The 16160-nt window shown below is 36.8% G+C and overlaps 1 protein-coding gene across 2 annotated transcripts in view; it reads left to right on the forward strand.

Annotated features, from left to right (window-relative positions):
• The window catches only part of PRPF18 (pre-mRNA processing factor 18), a 52158-nt gene that overhangs the window by 18285 nt on the left and 17713 nt on the right, over positions 1-16160 (forward strand). For both annotated transcript variants that reach the window (XM_061126260.1, XM_061126262.1), the window contains 6 exons: positions 2019-2123; positions 4631-4744; positions 10400-10546; positions 11975-12043; positions 13491-13631; positions 13755-13826. In XM_061126260.1, coding sequence (XP_060982243.1) covers positions 2019-2123; positions 4631-4744; positions 10400-10546; positions 11975-12043; positions 13491-13631; positions 13755-13826 — 648 coding nt within the window. The remainder of the gene's footprint in view (positions 1-2018; positions 2124-4630; positions 4745-10399; positions 10547-11974; positions 12044-13490; positions 13632-13754; positions 13827-16160) is intronic.

Here is a 16160-nt window from a genome sequence, read left to right on the forward strand (position 1 = left end):
ATGACTAAAATTATCTTTGAGATTACCTAGTTAATAATGTATTGGGGTTTTTATTGGGAGGGGTTAAAGGTTACGAGGTGAAGTTGTGTTTGATTTATTTTAAAAGATAACTGTATCTAGTCTAATTTTTTAAACAAAGTTCAGAGGTTCTATTGAAATACTTTTGACAAATCATAAATTTGAAATCGACTCTGCTTGTGAAACATCGATTATACAATAATACTCTTGTGCATGTAATGGGGAAAGTTCTGGAAATTAATTTTATCTGGCATAGCATTTCTAGAAGAAAGCATGAAGAATGCAAATGGTATGTATATGGATTTGCTTTCATTTTGTACTCTTGGGAGAGGGTAGGTGTTAAAACTGTAGTTGTATTTCTGATAGGTTTTTACAATATGAAAGTTTACATTGGTATTTTGATACTTCTCTTAAGTATGTTGATTTCATTTGCTTCTAGTGTAGGGAATTAAAATATGTTTTAAAACCATCTAAATATTGAATAGATAGTCAGAAAGGATTTCCATTATTTGCTTGCCTTAGCGTTGTCTAACTCACACTTAAAGTAAAATAAGAATCACTTACCCTGGGCTTAGTCCGCTGACTCGGTTGCTTTCCCATATCCTTAGATTTGAACCTTTTTAACTTTTTGATAAAGTAGGACAATAAACAGTGACAGTTTTCCTTTGGTTAGATTGCTCTTGCTATAACAGCAGTCCTTTCTTGCCAGTATAGAGGAAAGCACTGAAGCAAAATCAGTGCTGTAAAGATACCACTTGTAACGTTGAGTCCAGCTGACAGAATGTCTTAGGTCTTTTCCTTAAGGCTACTCACTGCCATTTTATAGTTGAAAATGCTTTTCATCCTGAGATTTTGGGAGAAATACCTGTTTTTACAGGGTTTTCTTTCTAAAGCATATTTAATGGTTTCTGGTTGGTAGTAGTGATAATACAGCATGTTACTTTTATTCTCTTATAAAAACTAGTTACCTTTTATTGAGGCTTGATGCTGATTTGGTTTGCGAAAATGGCGAAAGTTTAGTTTTTTACTTACATTTTCTGTTATCACTATTAACACTGATTAATATAACCTTTAACCTAAAGTGTGGAATCATCAAGTATAAAATTGTAACCATACAGCCTTTCTTAACTGAATGGTTTCCCTTAATGTTGATCTTCTTTGATTTTTTTTTTGGATCTTCTTTTGACATATTAGATTTGTCTTAGGGTCAACTGGAAAACCACGTTTCAGTATCTTTTTACAGATCACACAGTGGGGCTTATAAATTGCTGAACTCAATTTTCCTAAACTGTGACTTGGGAAGCTGACTCAAGAAAATATTAGAAGACTTTTTTTCCCTGCAGTTTCATATGAACAGCAATGTCCAGTCTGATCTCTGTGTGCTATGAGTAGAGAGTGGCTGGTTTTCATTATTTTCCTTCATGGCTCAGTTCATGGGCGAGTTCTGTGGAGCACTGGGAAGTTTTTTTACACATCCAGCAATGATTCCTGTGCACTTGGAATATACCTTTCAAAAATCAAGATAGGAAAGAGCTTGAGACTTCACAGGTTTTTTGTTATCAAGCAGTTCTTTTTTCTTTGGTCTTCATTTTAAATCTACAGCAAGGATCAAATAACCCTGTAAGATGATTTTCTCCAAGAGGAGAAGCAAGCTGATTGTTTCCAAGAAGAAAGTAAAAATCTTGGAGTCTAGGGAGAAAATGAGTCTAGATTTCAACCTTTAAGTTTTTGATTGTGGAAACCATTTTATTGATAACTTCTGTTGCTCTTCTGTAGCAAGAATGCTTCTAGGGTGCACGCTCTCTCCTTGGGTGTCCCTATGCTCTTGCAAGCATGTACATCAGTTATGAGCTGTTTGCGCAGAGGAACACTTAGAAAGCCTTCAATATGTTAAACATGTTTCATTTCAGTGGATGCCTAATATATAGAATGGTACATGTTAAAATAAACCATATTGTATTTTAAAAGGGGAATTTCATTTCTTTTGGCTATTAATGTAGATACAGCCAAAAGATGAGGACCAGAAACCATTAACTTCATCGAATCCAGTATTAGAACTTGAACTGGCAGAGGAAAAATTACCCATGACTCTTTCTAGACAAGAGGTAAGTTTTATATATCAGTGCTTTGTTTAAAAAAAAAAAAAAAAGAATCTCTGCAGGATTGCGTTTATCTCTAGTTCTAATAGAAATTAGATTATCTAATAGAGATTAGATTATCTCTGGTTCTAATCTCTAGCTCTAATGTCATCATTTCCCATATAAAATGACTTACCTGACCAGCATAGTATTATAGTTCAGTTTTCTTTGCTGCTGCTGCTGCTAAGTCGCTTCAGTCTTGTCTGACTCTGCGACCCCATAGATGGCAGCCCACCAGGTCCCCCGTCCATGGGATTCTCCAGGCAAGAACACTGGAGTGGGTTGCCATTTCCTTCTCCAATGCATGCAAGTGAAAAGTGAAAGGGAAGTCGTTCGGTCGTGTCAGACTCTTAGTGACCCCATGGACTGCAGCCCACCAGGCTCCTCTGTCTATGGGATTCTCCAGGCAAGAGTACTGGAGTGGGGTGCCATTGCCTTCTCCATCAGTTTTCTTTACGAGGTTCTAAATTTTTGCTTTTCTTGATACTTTGTCTTAAATAGTTTAAAGAATATCTTATGTCTTAAATTTTTTAAAGAATATATTCTTCTAAACTTTAAAAACTAAACACATTCTAAATAAGTATAATTAAATGCATATATTTGGAATAATTATATTTAGATAATTTGTCAAATTTATTTAAAATAATATCATTTATGTATTAAGAGAAAGTAAGTTATAAAATGGTAACTTTTGTTGTTGTTGTTCAGTTGCTAGGTCTGTGTCCAACTCTTTGCAACTCCACGGACTGTATCCCTCCAGGCCTCTCTGTCCTCCACTGTCTCCCAAGTTTGCTCAAATTCATATCTTTTGAGTTGGTGATGCTATCAAACCATCTCATCCTCTGCTGCCCTCTTCTCCTTTGGTCCTCAATCTTTCCCAGCATCAGCATCTTTTCCAGTGAGTTGGCTCTTCACATCAGGTGGCCAAAGTATTGGAGCTTCAGCTTCAGCATCAGTCCTTCCAAGGAATATTCAGGGTTGATTTCCTTTTACTTTCTCTTAATACATCTTTCTAAGTCAAAATATAGAATCTATATAATTTTTTATGACTGCATAATTTCCCATAATATTTTAGGACTACTACTTTATTATTTTTAAAACCAATTCTTTGTTAATTGCCATTCAGATTGCCTCAGCATTTCCCTTTTATAGGTTATACTGAGATGAACATCCTTATACAGATGTCATTGCATGTGTAATAATTTATGATTAGTTTCCTTTGGAAAATTTTCTAGAAACATGATTTTTGGAGTCTACTAAAGCCTATATTTAATACATGTCTAACACTTTGGATATAAATTACCAGAGAGCTCTGTAAACACGTTCCACCATTTCATACTCTAGCCTGTAGGCTTTGTCCATACCCTGGTCAATATCAGCTATTGTTTTCCTTCAGCAGCAGCAAAATTTTAAGATACTCATGTGAAAAAAGAGTTAAGATTATATACACAGGTACACAATGAACTTTGAGCAAAATGAAACTTTAAGAGGAAAGGAGGGCTGACTCCAGAAGCTGTCATGTGAAAAGTAGATGAAGGACTTTTGAATACTTGGCCTGAAGAGAAGAATATTAGAGATTTTTGAAAACAGATCTGTTGACCACAGCTCTAATTTTGAAAAAACATTGAGTATTCTGTCTTTTCATAAAGCTGAGATAATTGAAAGAGGTAGGTTTTTGTTTATTTTGAGAAGCATAGTATAACTGTCCAAAGATGAGGTGGGCTGCTCCATGAAGAGGTGTGATTCCTGTCATTCGTCAGACACTGGCCTTCAAGAAGCTGTTTTTGAGGTCATTTCTGCATTGATTGGAGATAGCATTAGACGACCTTTAAGTTTTAGTTTCAGTTAATCCAGTGGAAGCCTTGCCAGTGGTTTCTAAGTGTGATACCATTTCAGTTCCCAGATTGTTCTTGGTAATTTTTTTCTAATTACAGCTTATTTTCTTAATTATAATTTTTATTAGTCCTTTAGAGTGTGTGTAAAATGTGCAATATAGTAGATAATTGCAAAACAAAACAAACTCTCATACAGCCATCACCAAAGTCAAGGAGAAATGTTATCAGCCCTCCAGAAGCCCTGCATGTGCCCCCCTCCACCCATTTGTGACTCTCTTTCTTGTCTAAGGGGCTAGTTTTGGGTTTTAATTTAGTATTACAGTGCTGACCCTTGCCTGTCTCTGGTCATTGGCTTATCAACTGATACCAGACTTTTTTTTCTCTGCATGAATGTTATCACTCCTTCCCATCTTAATGGTTTTCTTATGTTGCCTACTACATAGATTGGTCCTTTCTGTAACACTCACCAAATGACCTAAACCATTAGGGTTATTTAAGGTGTGACAGTAATTCAGTATATCTGTTTGTGGAAAACTAAAGAAAGAACAAATAGAACTTACTTTCACATCTAATTTTCAAAATAAGTGTTTAGTCTTCTAAAATAGGAATTACTATTGTTTCTTTCTTTCTTTTTAATAGGTTATCAGAAGATTGAGAGAAAGAGGAGAACCAATCAGACTCTTTGGAGAAACAGATTATGATGCTTTTCAACGTTTAAGAAAAATAGAGATCCTCACACCGGAAGTTAACAAGGTAAAAAGAACAAAGCTAGAATATCATTGTACCACATAGCTCAGAATACTACAGACTTTGATAGACTTCAAATAATTGCATTATTATATGGAAAAAAGGAAAAATGAAGTTGCCAGATTACTGCTGCTGAATGTAAATTTTCTTTTAAAAGGCACACATCTTGAGCATGTGGTTCAGTGCATTTTGAAAATGCTTGCAAATGAGTGGCAACTACCCTTATGAAGATATGGAGTATTTTCATCACATGCACATGAAAACTCCCCAGCACCCTTTCTTGGCCAGTACCTGGATTCTTTCTCCTTCACTCTTGGGCAACTACCATTTAAAATTCTGTCCCCCCAAAAAAAAACCTGTCACCATTGATGAACTTTACTTGTGTTAGTATTTCACTTGGTAGAATCACAGAGGATATGTCTGGCTTCTTTTGCTCAGTGTAAGATTTTGTGGATTCATCCATGTTGTTGTGGCTGTTGGTAACTTGTTCCTTTACATTTTTAATGATAATCAATAATATGAATTTATCACCATATGTTTCTAGCCTTGGGCTGTTACAAATAAAACTGCTGTGAACATTTTTACACAAATCTGTTTTGGCTCTGTGTTATTTCTCCTAGGTTAAATACATTTTTATCTCTCTGGAAGTGGAATTGCTGAATAGTAACAGTAAATGTATAGTCAACTTTTTAAGAAATGCCAGATATTGCCAGTGCTGTCTCATTAGTGTTTGTTATTGTTAGTCTTTTAAATTTTGACCATTCTCTTGTTTGTGTAGTAGTATCTCATGTGGTTCTATTCACAATTCCCTGACAACTGAAGATTATGAGCATCTTTTTATAGACTTATTAGCCTCATCTTTCTCTATGCAGTGTGTCTTTTGTTCATGCTTCAGTTGGGTTGTCTTTTTATTTTTGAATTATAGGAGTTCTTTATGTATAACCTGGATTCTTCGTTAGATATACAAATTCATGTTTTGTATCTATTTTTTCCTGGGTGTTACCTGTTTTCTTAACGGTGTCTTTTCATGGGTAAGACTTTTGAATTTTGACAAAGTTCACTTTATAATTACTGCTTGTGGTGTTTTGCTTAAGAAAACTTTGCCTACCCTAAGATCTTAAAGAGATGGTATTTTCTGTATTTTCTTCTGAAACTTTAATAGTTTCAGCTTTACTTTTAGGACTCTGATCTTGTTTTATGGCTCAGTTTATAATCCATCTTGGTGAATATTCCATGGACTCTTGAAAAGAGCTTTTGAAATGTCAGTTACAGTGGTGTTTAGATCTTTTGTGGTCTTATTTACTTATTTACTTGCTCTTTCAGTTACTGAGAGACAGATGTAGTTGTGTAACAAACCACCCCAAAACTTACACCTTAAAACAATTCATCATCATAAAATCTTTCTCAGTTATTTGTGATGGTAACAAACCACCCTGAAACCTTGTATCCTAAGTTAGTTTATCATTCTCCATCACATTCTGTGGTTCGACTGGGTTAAGCTGGGTAGCGTTTTGGTTGGGGTCTCGCCTGTGATACAGTCAGGTGAGGGTTGCGGCTGAGGTCACCTGAAGGCTCCCTAGTCTGGCCTTCTTACTAGGCATGCTGCCTTAAAGGTGCAGCTTTGTTGTAGCAGAGGTCAGCATTTCCTGCCCTTTTAAAGCTAATATGTCATTGTATGTATGGACACCATTTTGTTAATCCATTCATCCTTGTTGGACAGGTAGGTTGCTTCTGCCTTTTGGGCTATTGTGAATAATGCTGCTGTGGACACAGGTATATAAATATGTGTTCAAGTTTCTTGCTTTCTCTTCTTTTACATATATTCCTAGAAGTGGAATTGCTGAATTCTATGGTGATTCTGTGTTTAACTTCTTTTTAAAAGCATAAATGAATTTAAAACATTTTCTTCATTTATATTGTTAATGTGCACAGCAGTTTATTTTTATTTTCAGTCCTACCTAAAGTTTCCTAACCTAAATCCTTGGAAAGAGCTAAGTGGTTTTGTAATGCCTCATTTCACCAGTATTTGTTCCTCTTCTATATCCTGAGTCACTTTCCTTTTATCAAAAGTGTCTAAATTGCTAACGTGCACTATTGTTTTTGTTACCCAGTTTAATTTTTCTGCTACTCATGTCTCATTACTTGAGAAATTTTCTAGCTTTTAATATTAACTTACTACAACCTCCTGTATTCTGATCTTATCCAGTACTAGAATTTATTTGGACTTTTTAAAGTTGCGGTATAACTGACATATAACATATTCCAGATGTACAGCATGATGACTTGATATTTGTATATATTGCAAAATGATCACCACAGTAAGTCTAATATTCATCACTGTATGTAGTTACAAAAGTTGTTTTCTTGTGATGAAGACTTCTTCAAAAATCTACTTTCTGAGTAACTTTGAAATGTGCAGTGCAGTATTTTTAGTCACCATGCTGTACGTTATATCCATGTCAGTTATTTATTTCATAACCGGAACTGTCTAAAAGTTAGTAACTTAAGTTTGAACACATTCTGAAGCTCAACACTTTTCCTCCTCTCCCTTCACATTTTTTCCTGATACCACATTTTGCATCTTTTTGTATTGTGTAGCCCCTTAACTAATTACTGCACTTATGGTCATTTTTACTCCTTTTGTCTTTTAATCTTCATACGAGCTTTATAAGTGATTAATTTACCACCTGTACCATACATTTACTTTTATCATTGAGATTTAATACTTTCAATATGTTTTCTTGCCAGCTGAAAGAAGTCCCTTTAACATTTCTTACAAGGATGGTTTAGTGGTTAGGAACTCTCTTAGCTTTTGCTGGTCTGAAAACTCTTGCTCTTTCAATTCTGAATGATAACTTTGCTGGGTAGTGTGTTCTTGGAAGTTTTTTCTTTTAGCACTTCAGATATATTGTGCCACTCCCTCCTGGTCTGCAAAGTTTCTGCTAAAATATATCCTGATAGTTTTATTGGGGGGTGGTTCTTTATTCAAAGCAAGTTGTTTTTCTCCTGCTGCTTTTCAGATTCTTTCCTTTCTGTAACTTTTTTTTTTTAAAAAAGTAGAGTGTAATTGATTTATAATACTGTGTTAACTTCGGGTAGAGAGCGTAGTGACTAAGTATCTTTTGCACATTATACTCCATTATAAGTTATTACACAATAGTGGGTATAATTCTCCTTGCTATACAGCATCCTTGTTGCTTCTCTGTTTTAAGTGTAGTTTGTATATCTGGTACCCCTAATTTGTCGCTCTCCCCTTTCTTTTTCTCATTGGTAACCACAATTTGTTTTCTGTATCTGTGAGTCTGTCTCTGTTTTGCATATACACTCATTTCTATTATTTTTTAGATTCTACATAAGTGATATCATACAGTATTTGTTTTTCTCAGTCTAACTTATTTCACAAGACACAATAGTCTCAGATCCATCTGTGTTGTTACAAGTGCCAGAACCCCATTCTTTATTATGGCTGAGTAGTATTCCTCTCTCTCTGTGTGTGTGTGTGTGTGTGTGTGTGTGTGACAGACATGTATACATGTTCTTAATCAGTTGTCTGCGGGGTGCTCGGGCCGCTTCCATGTCTTGGTTATTGTAACCAGTGCTGCTATGAACTTTGAGGTGCATGTATCTTTTCATACTTCTGTTTTTTCTGGATGCATACGCAGGAGTGGAATTGCTATGTCATATGATGGTTCTATTTTTAGTTTTTTAAGGAATCAGCGTACTATTTTTCAATAGTGGCTATATCAGTTTTCATTCCCACCACTAGTGTACAAGGGTTTGCTCTATATCCTCTTCAGTGTTTGCTGTGTGTAGGCTTTTTAATGATGGCTGTTCTGACTTGTGTGAGGTGATACCTCATTGTGGTTTTGATTTGCATTTCTCTGGTAATTAGTGGTCCGTCTAGTGAAAGCTATGGCTATGGTTTTTCCAGTAGTCCTGTATGGATGTGAGAGTTGGACTATAAAGAAAGCTGAGCACTGAAGAATTGATGCTTTTGAACTGTGGTGTTGGAGAAGACTCTTGAGAGTCCCCTGGACTGCAAGGAGACCCAACCAGTCCATCCTAAAGGAGATCAGTCCTGAATATTCATTGGAAGGACTGATGCTGAAGCTCCAATACTTTGGCCACTTGATGTGAAGAACTGACTTATTTGAAAAGACCCTGATGATGGGAAACATTGAAGGCAGGGGGAGAAGGAGACAACAGAGGATGAGATGGCTGGGTGGCATCACCGACTCGATGGACATGAGTTTGAGCATGCTCTGGGAGTTGGTGATGGACAGGGAAGCCTGGTGTGCTGCAGTTTATGGGGTTGCAAAGAGTTGGACATGACTGAGTGACTGAAATGAATAATTAGTAATGTAGAGCATCTTTTCATGTGCCCATTAGCCATATGTATGTCTTCTCTGAGAAGTGTCTTTTCGTGTCTTCTGACCGTTTTTGGATTGGGTGGTTTTTTGATATTGAGTTGTATGAGCTGTTTTTATATTTTGGATATTAATCCCTTGAAGGTCACATCATTTGTAAATATTTTCGCCCATTCAGTAGGTTGTTTTTTCATTTTGCTGATGGTTTCTTTGCTTTGCAAAAGCTTTTAAGTTTAATCAGGTCCCATTTGTTTGGTTTTGCTTTTATTTCTTTTGCCTTAGGAGACTGATTAAAGAAAATACTACTAAGATTTATGTCAGAGTGCTCCGCCTGTATTCTCTTGTAGGAACTGTCTTTAACTTTTGACATTTTAACTGTAATGTGCCTTGATGTAGGTATGTTTGACTTTTTCAGATATTGCTGTAACATTTTCCATAGCAGCTGTACTGTTTTACATTTCCGGCAGTGCACAATGGGTCTGTTTCTCCATATCCTAGCCATGTTGTTATTTTCTGTTTTTTGTTGATACTATCCATCTTGATGGTTGTGAAGTGGTATCTCTGTGGTTTGATTTGCATTTCCCCAATGATTAGTGAGGTTGAGCATCTTTTCATTTACTTACTGGCCATTGTGTGATGTCTATTCAAGTCTTTTGCTTATTTTAAATCAGATTTTCTGTTGCAGTTAACTCTAAGAGTTACAGTTTTATAGTTTTAGCCATTAAATTTAAGTCTTTGATCCATTTTGAGTTAATTTTTATATGTGGTATATGATAAGGGTCTGTCTTTAAGGCTTCTATTTTAATCAAATGATTACAAACTAGAAGTGAATAAAATGTGGAGTTTACTGGTTTGTTAGAAACATAGTGAAGTCTAGGACGTGGTTGAGACTCTGGCTTTATACTGTTGATGTTGCCAAATGTTTTGGAAGTTGAAAGCAGTTGGAGTTGTTAGACATTTTCAGTGAGCCAGGAAAATGGGTAGAGCACCTGGTCACTTTCTCTAGGCCTCATTAGAAAATTACAGCGTTTATGCAGATTCTTAGTTGGATTTTTCATTCATATTTTTTATTTTTCTGACCGTCAGACTAGCTATTATGTGTATATTCTTTTAAATTTGAATATGTTCATAAGAATTGACTTTGTATAGCAGTCATAGCTGTATAATAAATTGAAATATTGTTTGAGTTTCCTTGTGGAGAGAAAAATGAATTATACTCACTATCAGAGAAAAAAATCAGAAGTGAAACATCAATGAAATTTCATACCAGGTGTAACTTTTTACCTTTCCTCAGGGATTGAGGAATGATCTGAAAGCAGCTTTGGATAAGATTGATCAGCAGTACCTCAATGAACTTGTGGGTGGCCAAGAGCCTGGAGAGGAAGACACCCAGAATGATCTGAAAGTTCACGAAGAAAACACCACAATTGAAGAATTAGAGGTGATCCCTCACCACCTTCCTCACTCCCCCACCCCACCTTTCATTCCCTGGGCCGGTGGTTGAGCTCATCAGACTGTTCAGTTCACAGCACCCTGGCGTCTTTGGTTGTCACAAAGGCCCTTTTTCTATTTCATGCCTGTTGTTTGTTCACTCCCTTTTTTCTCATTTTCTATACACATTTCCCCTCCTTCCTGCCTTCAAAAGTATTCACTCTGATATGTTTGATGTGCATCCTTTTATTTGTTGATTGTCTGGTAAAACCAGTAATGTTTTGTATGCATGTGCTTCAGTATACATAAAGGATACTTTATTGTGAAATTCTTCATTCTGTTTTTTATTTTCAAGTTCCATCCTTGATATTCTATGTCATCTAAACTTTATTGTTACATAGTATTTTATACAGTGTGACTTTCAGTGCCTTTTAATAATAGCACAATTGCACCCCTCTTCCTGTTACCACAGTTTTGTGACAGTCAGTCTTGTACATAACCCTTCTGGACAAGAAGCAAGATTGCTTCTTAACTTGTCTGAATACTGCCAGGTTGCTCTTTGGAATGGGTGTACCAGTCTCTACTCCACCATCAGCAGTGTATCTGTACATCCCTGCCAACACTTGGCAATATCTTGCTTTCTTATTTTTGCCAGTGTATTGAATGTGGAGTGATATATGTAATATTACTTGAAATAATTTTGAATTCTCTGTCTAGTGTGAGCAAATATAATGACTTAAATTTCTCAATAATTGTAAAGTCATTTTCCTGTTACCTTTCATTCCTTGTTCTTAACCCATGTTGGCTCCTGTGAGTGAGACTGTAGTTGAGGTTATTGTTTGTTTTTTTTGAGATTTTCCCCCTTCTTATTTATCTTTTAATATATATTTATTTTTAATTGACTGCTTTACAATATTGGTTTGACTTCTGCCATACATCAACATGAATTAGGCTTAGGTGGACATATGTGAGGTGGTGGTTTTATTTGTACTCCCACCCCCTGAATTTTTACTGAAGTAATAATTTTACTGAAATAAAACTGGTGAACAAACCAGTTCTGGGCATTTTGAGCAACTTTGGAGATAGTCACATACTATGCAATTTATCCTTTTAATGTGTACAATTCAGTGGTTTTTAATATATTCACAAGTTCGTACAACCATCATCACAGTCTAATTTTAGAGCATTTTTATTCCCCTAGAGAGAAACCTCACATTTATTAGCAGTCACTCCCTTTATCTTTAGATTCATAAACGATAACATGCTGTCTAAATTTAAATGGCAAATTGATATTTTTAATCTATCTAGAAATTCTGTCAGGCTTTAAATCAAAATTGGACTGTACATGTAATAAAGGACCACGTTTGGACTGATGTTAATAGTATATATATTCAGCTGTTGCTCTTGACTAACGAACAGAAACATCCCTTCTTTTCAGGCGCTGGGAGAGTCTTTAGGAAAAGGTGATGATCATAAAGACATGGACATCATTACCAAATTCCTTAAGGTATGTGCTTTTTGGCTAGGAATGGAGGATGTTTTCTTTAGATAAGAATTGGCCTTACTTTTTTTTTTTTGGTCTTACAGTTCTGAATTGTTTAAGAGTTAAAGACTGGAAAGGCAGATTCTCATTAAACATTTCTGCATGTATAGTGTTTATATTGTTCGTATGTGTTTGGATATAGAGGTTAAACAGAAAATGTATATTTACTTTCTTCATGGCACTTGTAAAGCTGACTTATTATTGTAAACACACAGAAAAGAATCAGAGCAGTAGAATGAACAAGAAGTTTTAAGGATTAAAATTTTTTTTAAACATCCTGGGAAAGAGTGTAATAGGGAGAGGATTCCAGAAGCTTCTCTGAGAGATGACATAAGGAAAAAGTGGCAAGACATTGGCAGTGAAAAAGGCAAACACTTGGGTAACCTTTCACAGAGTTATCAGTAGCTCCTTCTATCTTTCTTCCCAGCTTTTCTCTCTTCAGTGGTTTAAGGAGAGTATGTGCAAACCCCAGATTCCTTTTAACATTTCTTCACGAATTATCAATATTTATATTCAGACCAAGAGATTTAAATGCAAGAAATGCTTTTACTTGTATTTACAGTTTAAATACAACATAATCGGTCATCAAAATTCTTAACCCACTGAGGATTTTGCATGGAATTAGCTAAGGTATGGGATCTAGTATAAACTAGAATTTCCTCTGAGTGATGGCCTCTCCCAATAGTACTTGCATAGGTAACACCAGTAGGGGAATATGGCCTCCTCAGCCTTCACTGTTTAGCTGCCTCCAGAAAGGGCACTCTTTGTGTAGTTAAATTCAAGGAGCACCTGGGTAGTTTTCTAGGGTGGGATGGGGGCTGGTCATAATTTCTTGTATTTTTGTTCCTTTTTTCCTTCCTTCTTTGGTCAAGTGTTTTAGAGGGAATTTTTAATTGAATTGTGGTCTCTACTATAAAAGTGCAAAGTCCAAATACAGCATCATCATCCTTGGAAAATTGATTAAATATCATAGCACATGGCATTATGGCTGATAAGTCTAAGCAGGTTGAATTTTATGTAATGGAAATACAAGTAAAAGTTTATTTCTATCAAACAGTTACCTGTGAAACTTCTTCCTATTTCATCCCAGGAACTTGGGGCACAGAGTTTCTGGCCTGAAAATGGAACTTTTTCCTATTTCAGCCAGGGGTTCTTTTTAGGGGGGAAATGGATCACACTTGAGCTAGGAATATGTGTAGAATAGGAAGGTTTGTGATTTGCAAAAGCACTGCTTTAAAACATCTATGAGTTACTAAGCAGAAATAGTTCATTAAAACATCAGCAATTAATATTAATCAGTTAAGACATTTATTCTGAGGATGAATGTATACTGTTTTGTGCATCAAAGAACTTTCATGCTTATGAACCACTGGGTGGCATTGTAGTCTAAATTTACCCTTTCTTTCCACAGTTTCTTCTTGGTGTTTGGGCTAAAGAGCTGAATGCCAGAGAGGATTATGTGAAGCGCAGTGTGCAGGGTAAACTGAACAGTGCTACTCAAAAACAGACTGAGTCCTATCTCAGACCCCTTTTCAGAAAGCTACGGAAAAGGGTGAGGTTTCTCAAAAAATGCTTTCATTAACTGATTTTTTAAAAACAGAATATATAAAGTTAGGATACATGTGATCTATAACTACATACTGAGCTTCCATAATTATTTTTTTTCCTTTTCCAGAACCTTCCTGCTGATATTAAAGAATCCATAACAGATATTATTAAATTCATGTTGCAGAGGGAATATGTGAAGGTACATTACCATGCTGTGCATCAAAATTATGAGTGTATCTAGATTGTGCATAATAAGTTCATCTCATGTGGAGGTATTTTAATAGCAGATTTAAGAATAAATGTGGAAAAAATTTTTTAAAACTTTTCATTTTATAATTTATTATTAGATATGAATGAATATTGTTAGGTGTGAATAAATAAAAAAATTTTTAGACCACATTTTATTTTTTAGTCATTTTGAAGGAAAGTATAAAGATTCTGCAGAGCACAAATTGGATATATGCAGTGTTCCTTTCATGAATGGGACTGAATTTCTAAGTTTATAGATGGTTGATTATGGCTTGGAACAAATTTTCCCATAGAAGCAATGTTATTAGATCAGTTTCCCAGGCCAGCTGTAAAAGCCTACTTAATCTATCATATAGCTAAACTGTTGGACTAATGACACCGTGGAACTTAACCACCTTTATGCTGGTTTCTCTGAGAAAATGTTCTGGGTCAGGCTGCCAGAATTCCTTGCTCCCTTTTCAGGCCTGCAACATAGCAGAGCCTGGTAAGGGAGGACTCTTCCCCTTGCTGCAGTGTCCTTCTTCTGAATGGACTTGGGGAGGAGCTGGCTGAGGAGAAAGATCTGGTGTCCACGTGCTCTGAGGGCAGAGTTAAGAAAGGTGTGTGGATGGCTTTCAGTTGGTGGTGATGAACAGGAAGAGAAGGGCCCCTTGTACCGCTAGCGGCCTTGGAAGTATGCCTGTGCTCGTGGGCTGTCAGCCAAGTCTGAGGAGGGAGGCTTCCATGGGCTGTGCCTTCCAAGAGAGGAGGAGGAGGGGAGGACTTCCGGCAGCACCTTCAGTGACAGTTCCGGAGCAGTAGACAGGCTCTACCAGGAAAGCTGGGAAGCCGTTGCTTATCGCCGTGCTCTGAGTGTCTGTCCTTAGCTTGGTGATCCTGGCTGATTGGAGGGCTCCCTGATGAGCTACTCCCTCTGCCTGAGGGCCAGTTTGTTAGTCAAAGAAAGTGTTTCTGTTTTATGAGTGTCAGCTTTAATTTTGGGTAGTTTCTGTGAGTTGCCTGTTGCTTACGAAGGGTGATCCCCTTGAGATGGATGGATAAGGTCACCATCACTGCAGAGAGAATTCAGGTCACTTGTCTGTGCAAGACCATGGCTTCTCCTTGGTACTTTTTTCATTCTCATATATTATCTGAGAAGCTGGTGAAAATTTATTTTATATAAAGTACAGACAGAACTAAAACTTTAGTATTTGGACAGTTTTCTTTGAAAATTGGGGGAAACCAAATATTGAAAATTTTATCAGTTAATATCCAGTGATTTCTCATGCACAAGTATCAGTGATAAAAAAAATGTGTATATGCCCTTCTAAAATTCTACATTATATCAATCTCATAGGTGTTTGATTTTTAAAATTGAAATCTCTTTGAGTCCTGGCTGTATAAGCCTCTCTGACACCGTTGGGTCTTCTAGAATTTACTTGCTTTCTGTTTTGTGTTTTTCCTTCTTTCCCTCCACGAGCAGCCACGCTTGGTTTAGAAAAAACCGTTTGTCTTCATTGCTTTCTGTCTTCTCATTTTGTAGCCTTAAAATTTTTTAAATATAATTTTATTTATTCATTGGCTGTGCTGGGTCTTCATTGCTGCACAGGCTTTGTCTCTTTGCAGTGAGCGGGGGCTATTCTCTAGCTGTGGCGGGCAAGCTTGTCACTGTGGTGGCCTCTTTTCTTGCTGAGCGTGGGCTCTGGGCCCGTGGGCTTCAGTAGCTGCGGCTCCCGGCTCTGGAGCACAGGCTCAGCAATTATGGTGCACAGGCTTAGTTGCTCCACAGCACGTGGGCTCTTCTTGGACCAGGGATCGAACTCGTGTCTGCTGCATTGGGAGGTGGATTCTTTACCACTGAGCCCCCAGGGAAACTGTAGCTTTTATTTTTAAGATTCTTGGCAAGTGGGAGGTTTCGGGGGGGCCAAAGTGAAACGATCTCATCCTTGAGCTATTTGAGGGCCAGTTTTTAATCTGTTTACACATCTGCTTTGGGACCAATGTGATAGTCCCAGCACACAGAGCCCACACTACTTCCAGAGGTCCACACTGCTGTGTGGGGAGAGGATGTAGCTTCAGGTGGGATTGTGAAAAACTAGTTAGCCGCTGTCTTCCCTGTGACCACCTATGGAGAAGACCAGGCCTAACAGAGACTCAGACTGGAGTCTCTATCAGTGCATCAGGTTACCTATGTAGTACTTCCAGAGCTGAGCTGCATTAAAATTTAATGCCTGAAGGCTGCAAGGAATGTTTGTCTTTTTACTCACTGGGTTAGTTAGCGTTGATTTCTGTTTCTCCACAGACA

Source organism: Dama dama, chromosome 23, assembly GCF_033118175.1.
Source record: "Dama dama isolate Ldn47 chromosome 23, ASM3311817v1, whole genome shotgun sequence".
NCBI lineage: Eukaryota > Metazoa > Chordata > Mammalia > Artiodactyla > Cervidae > Dama > Dama dama.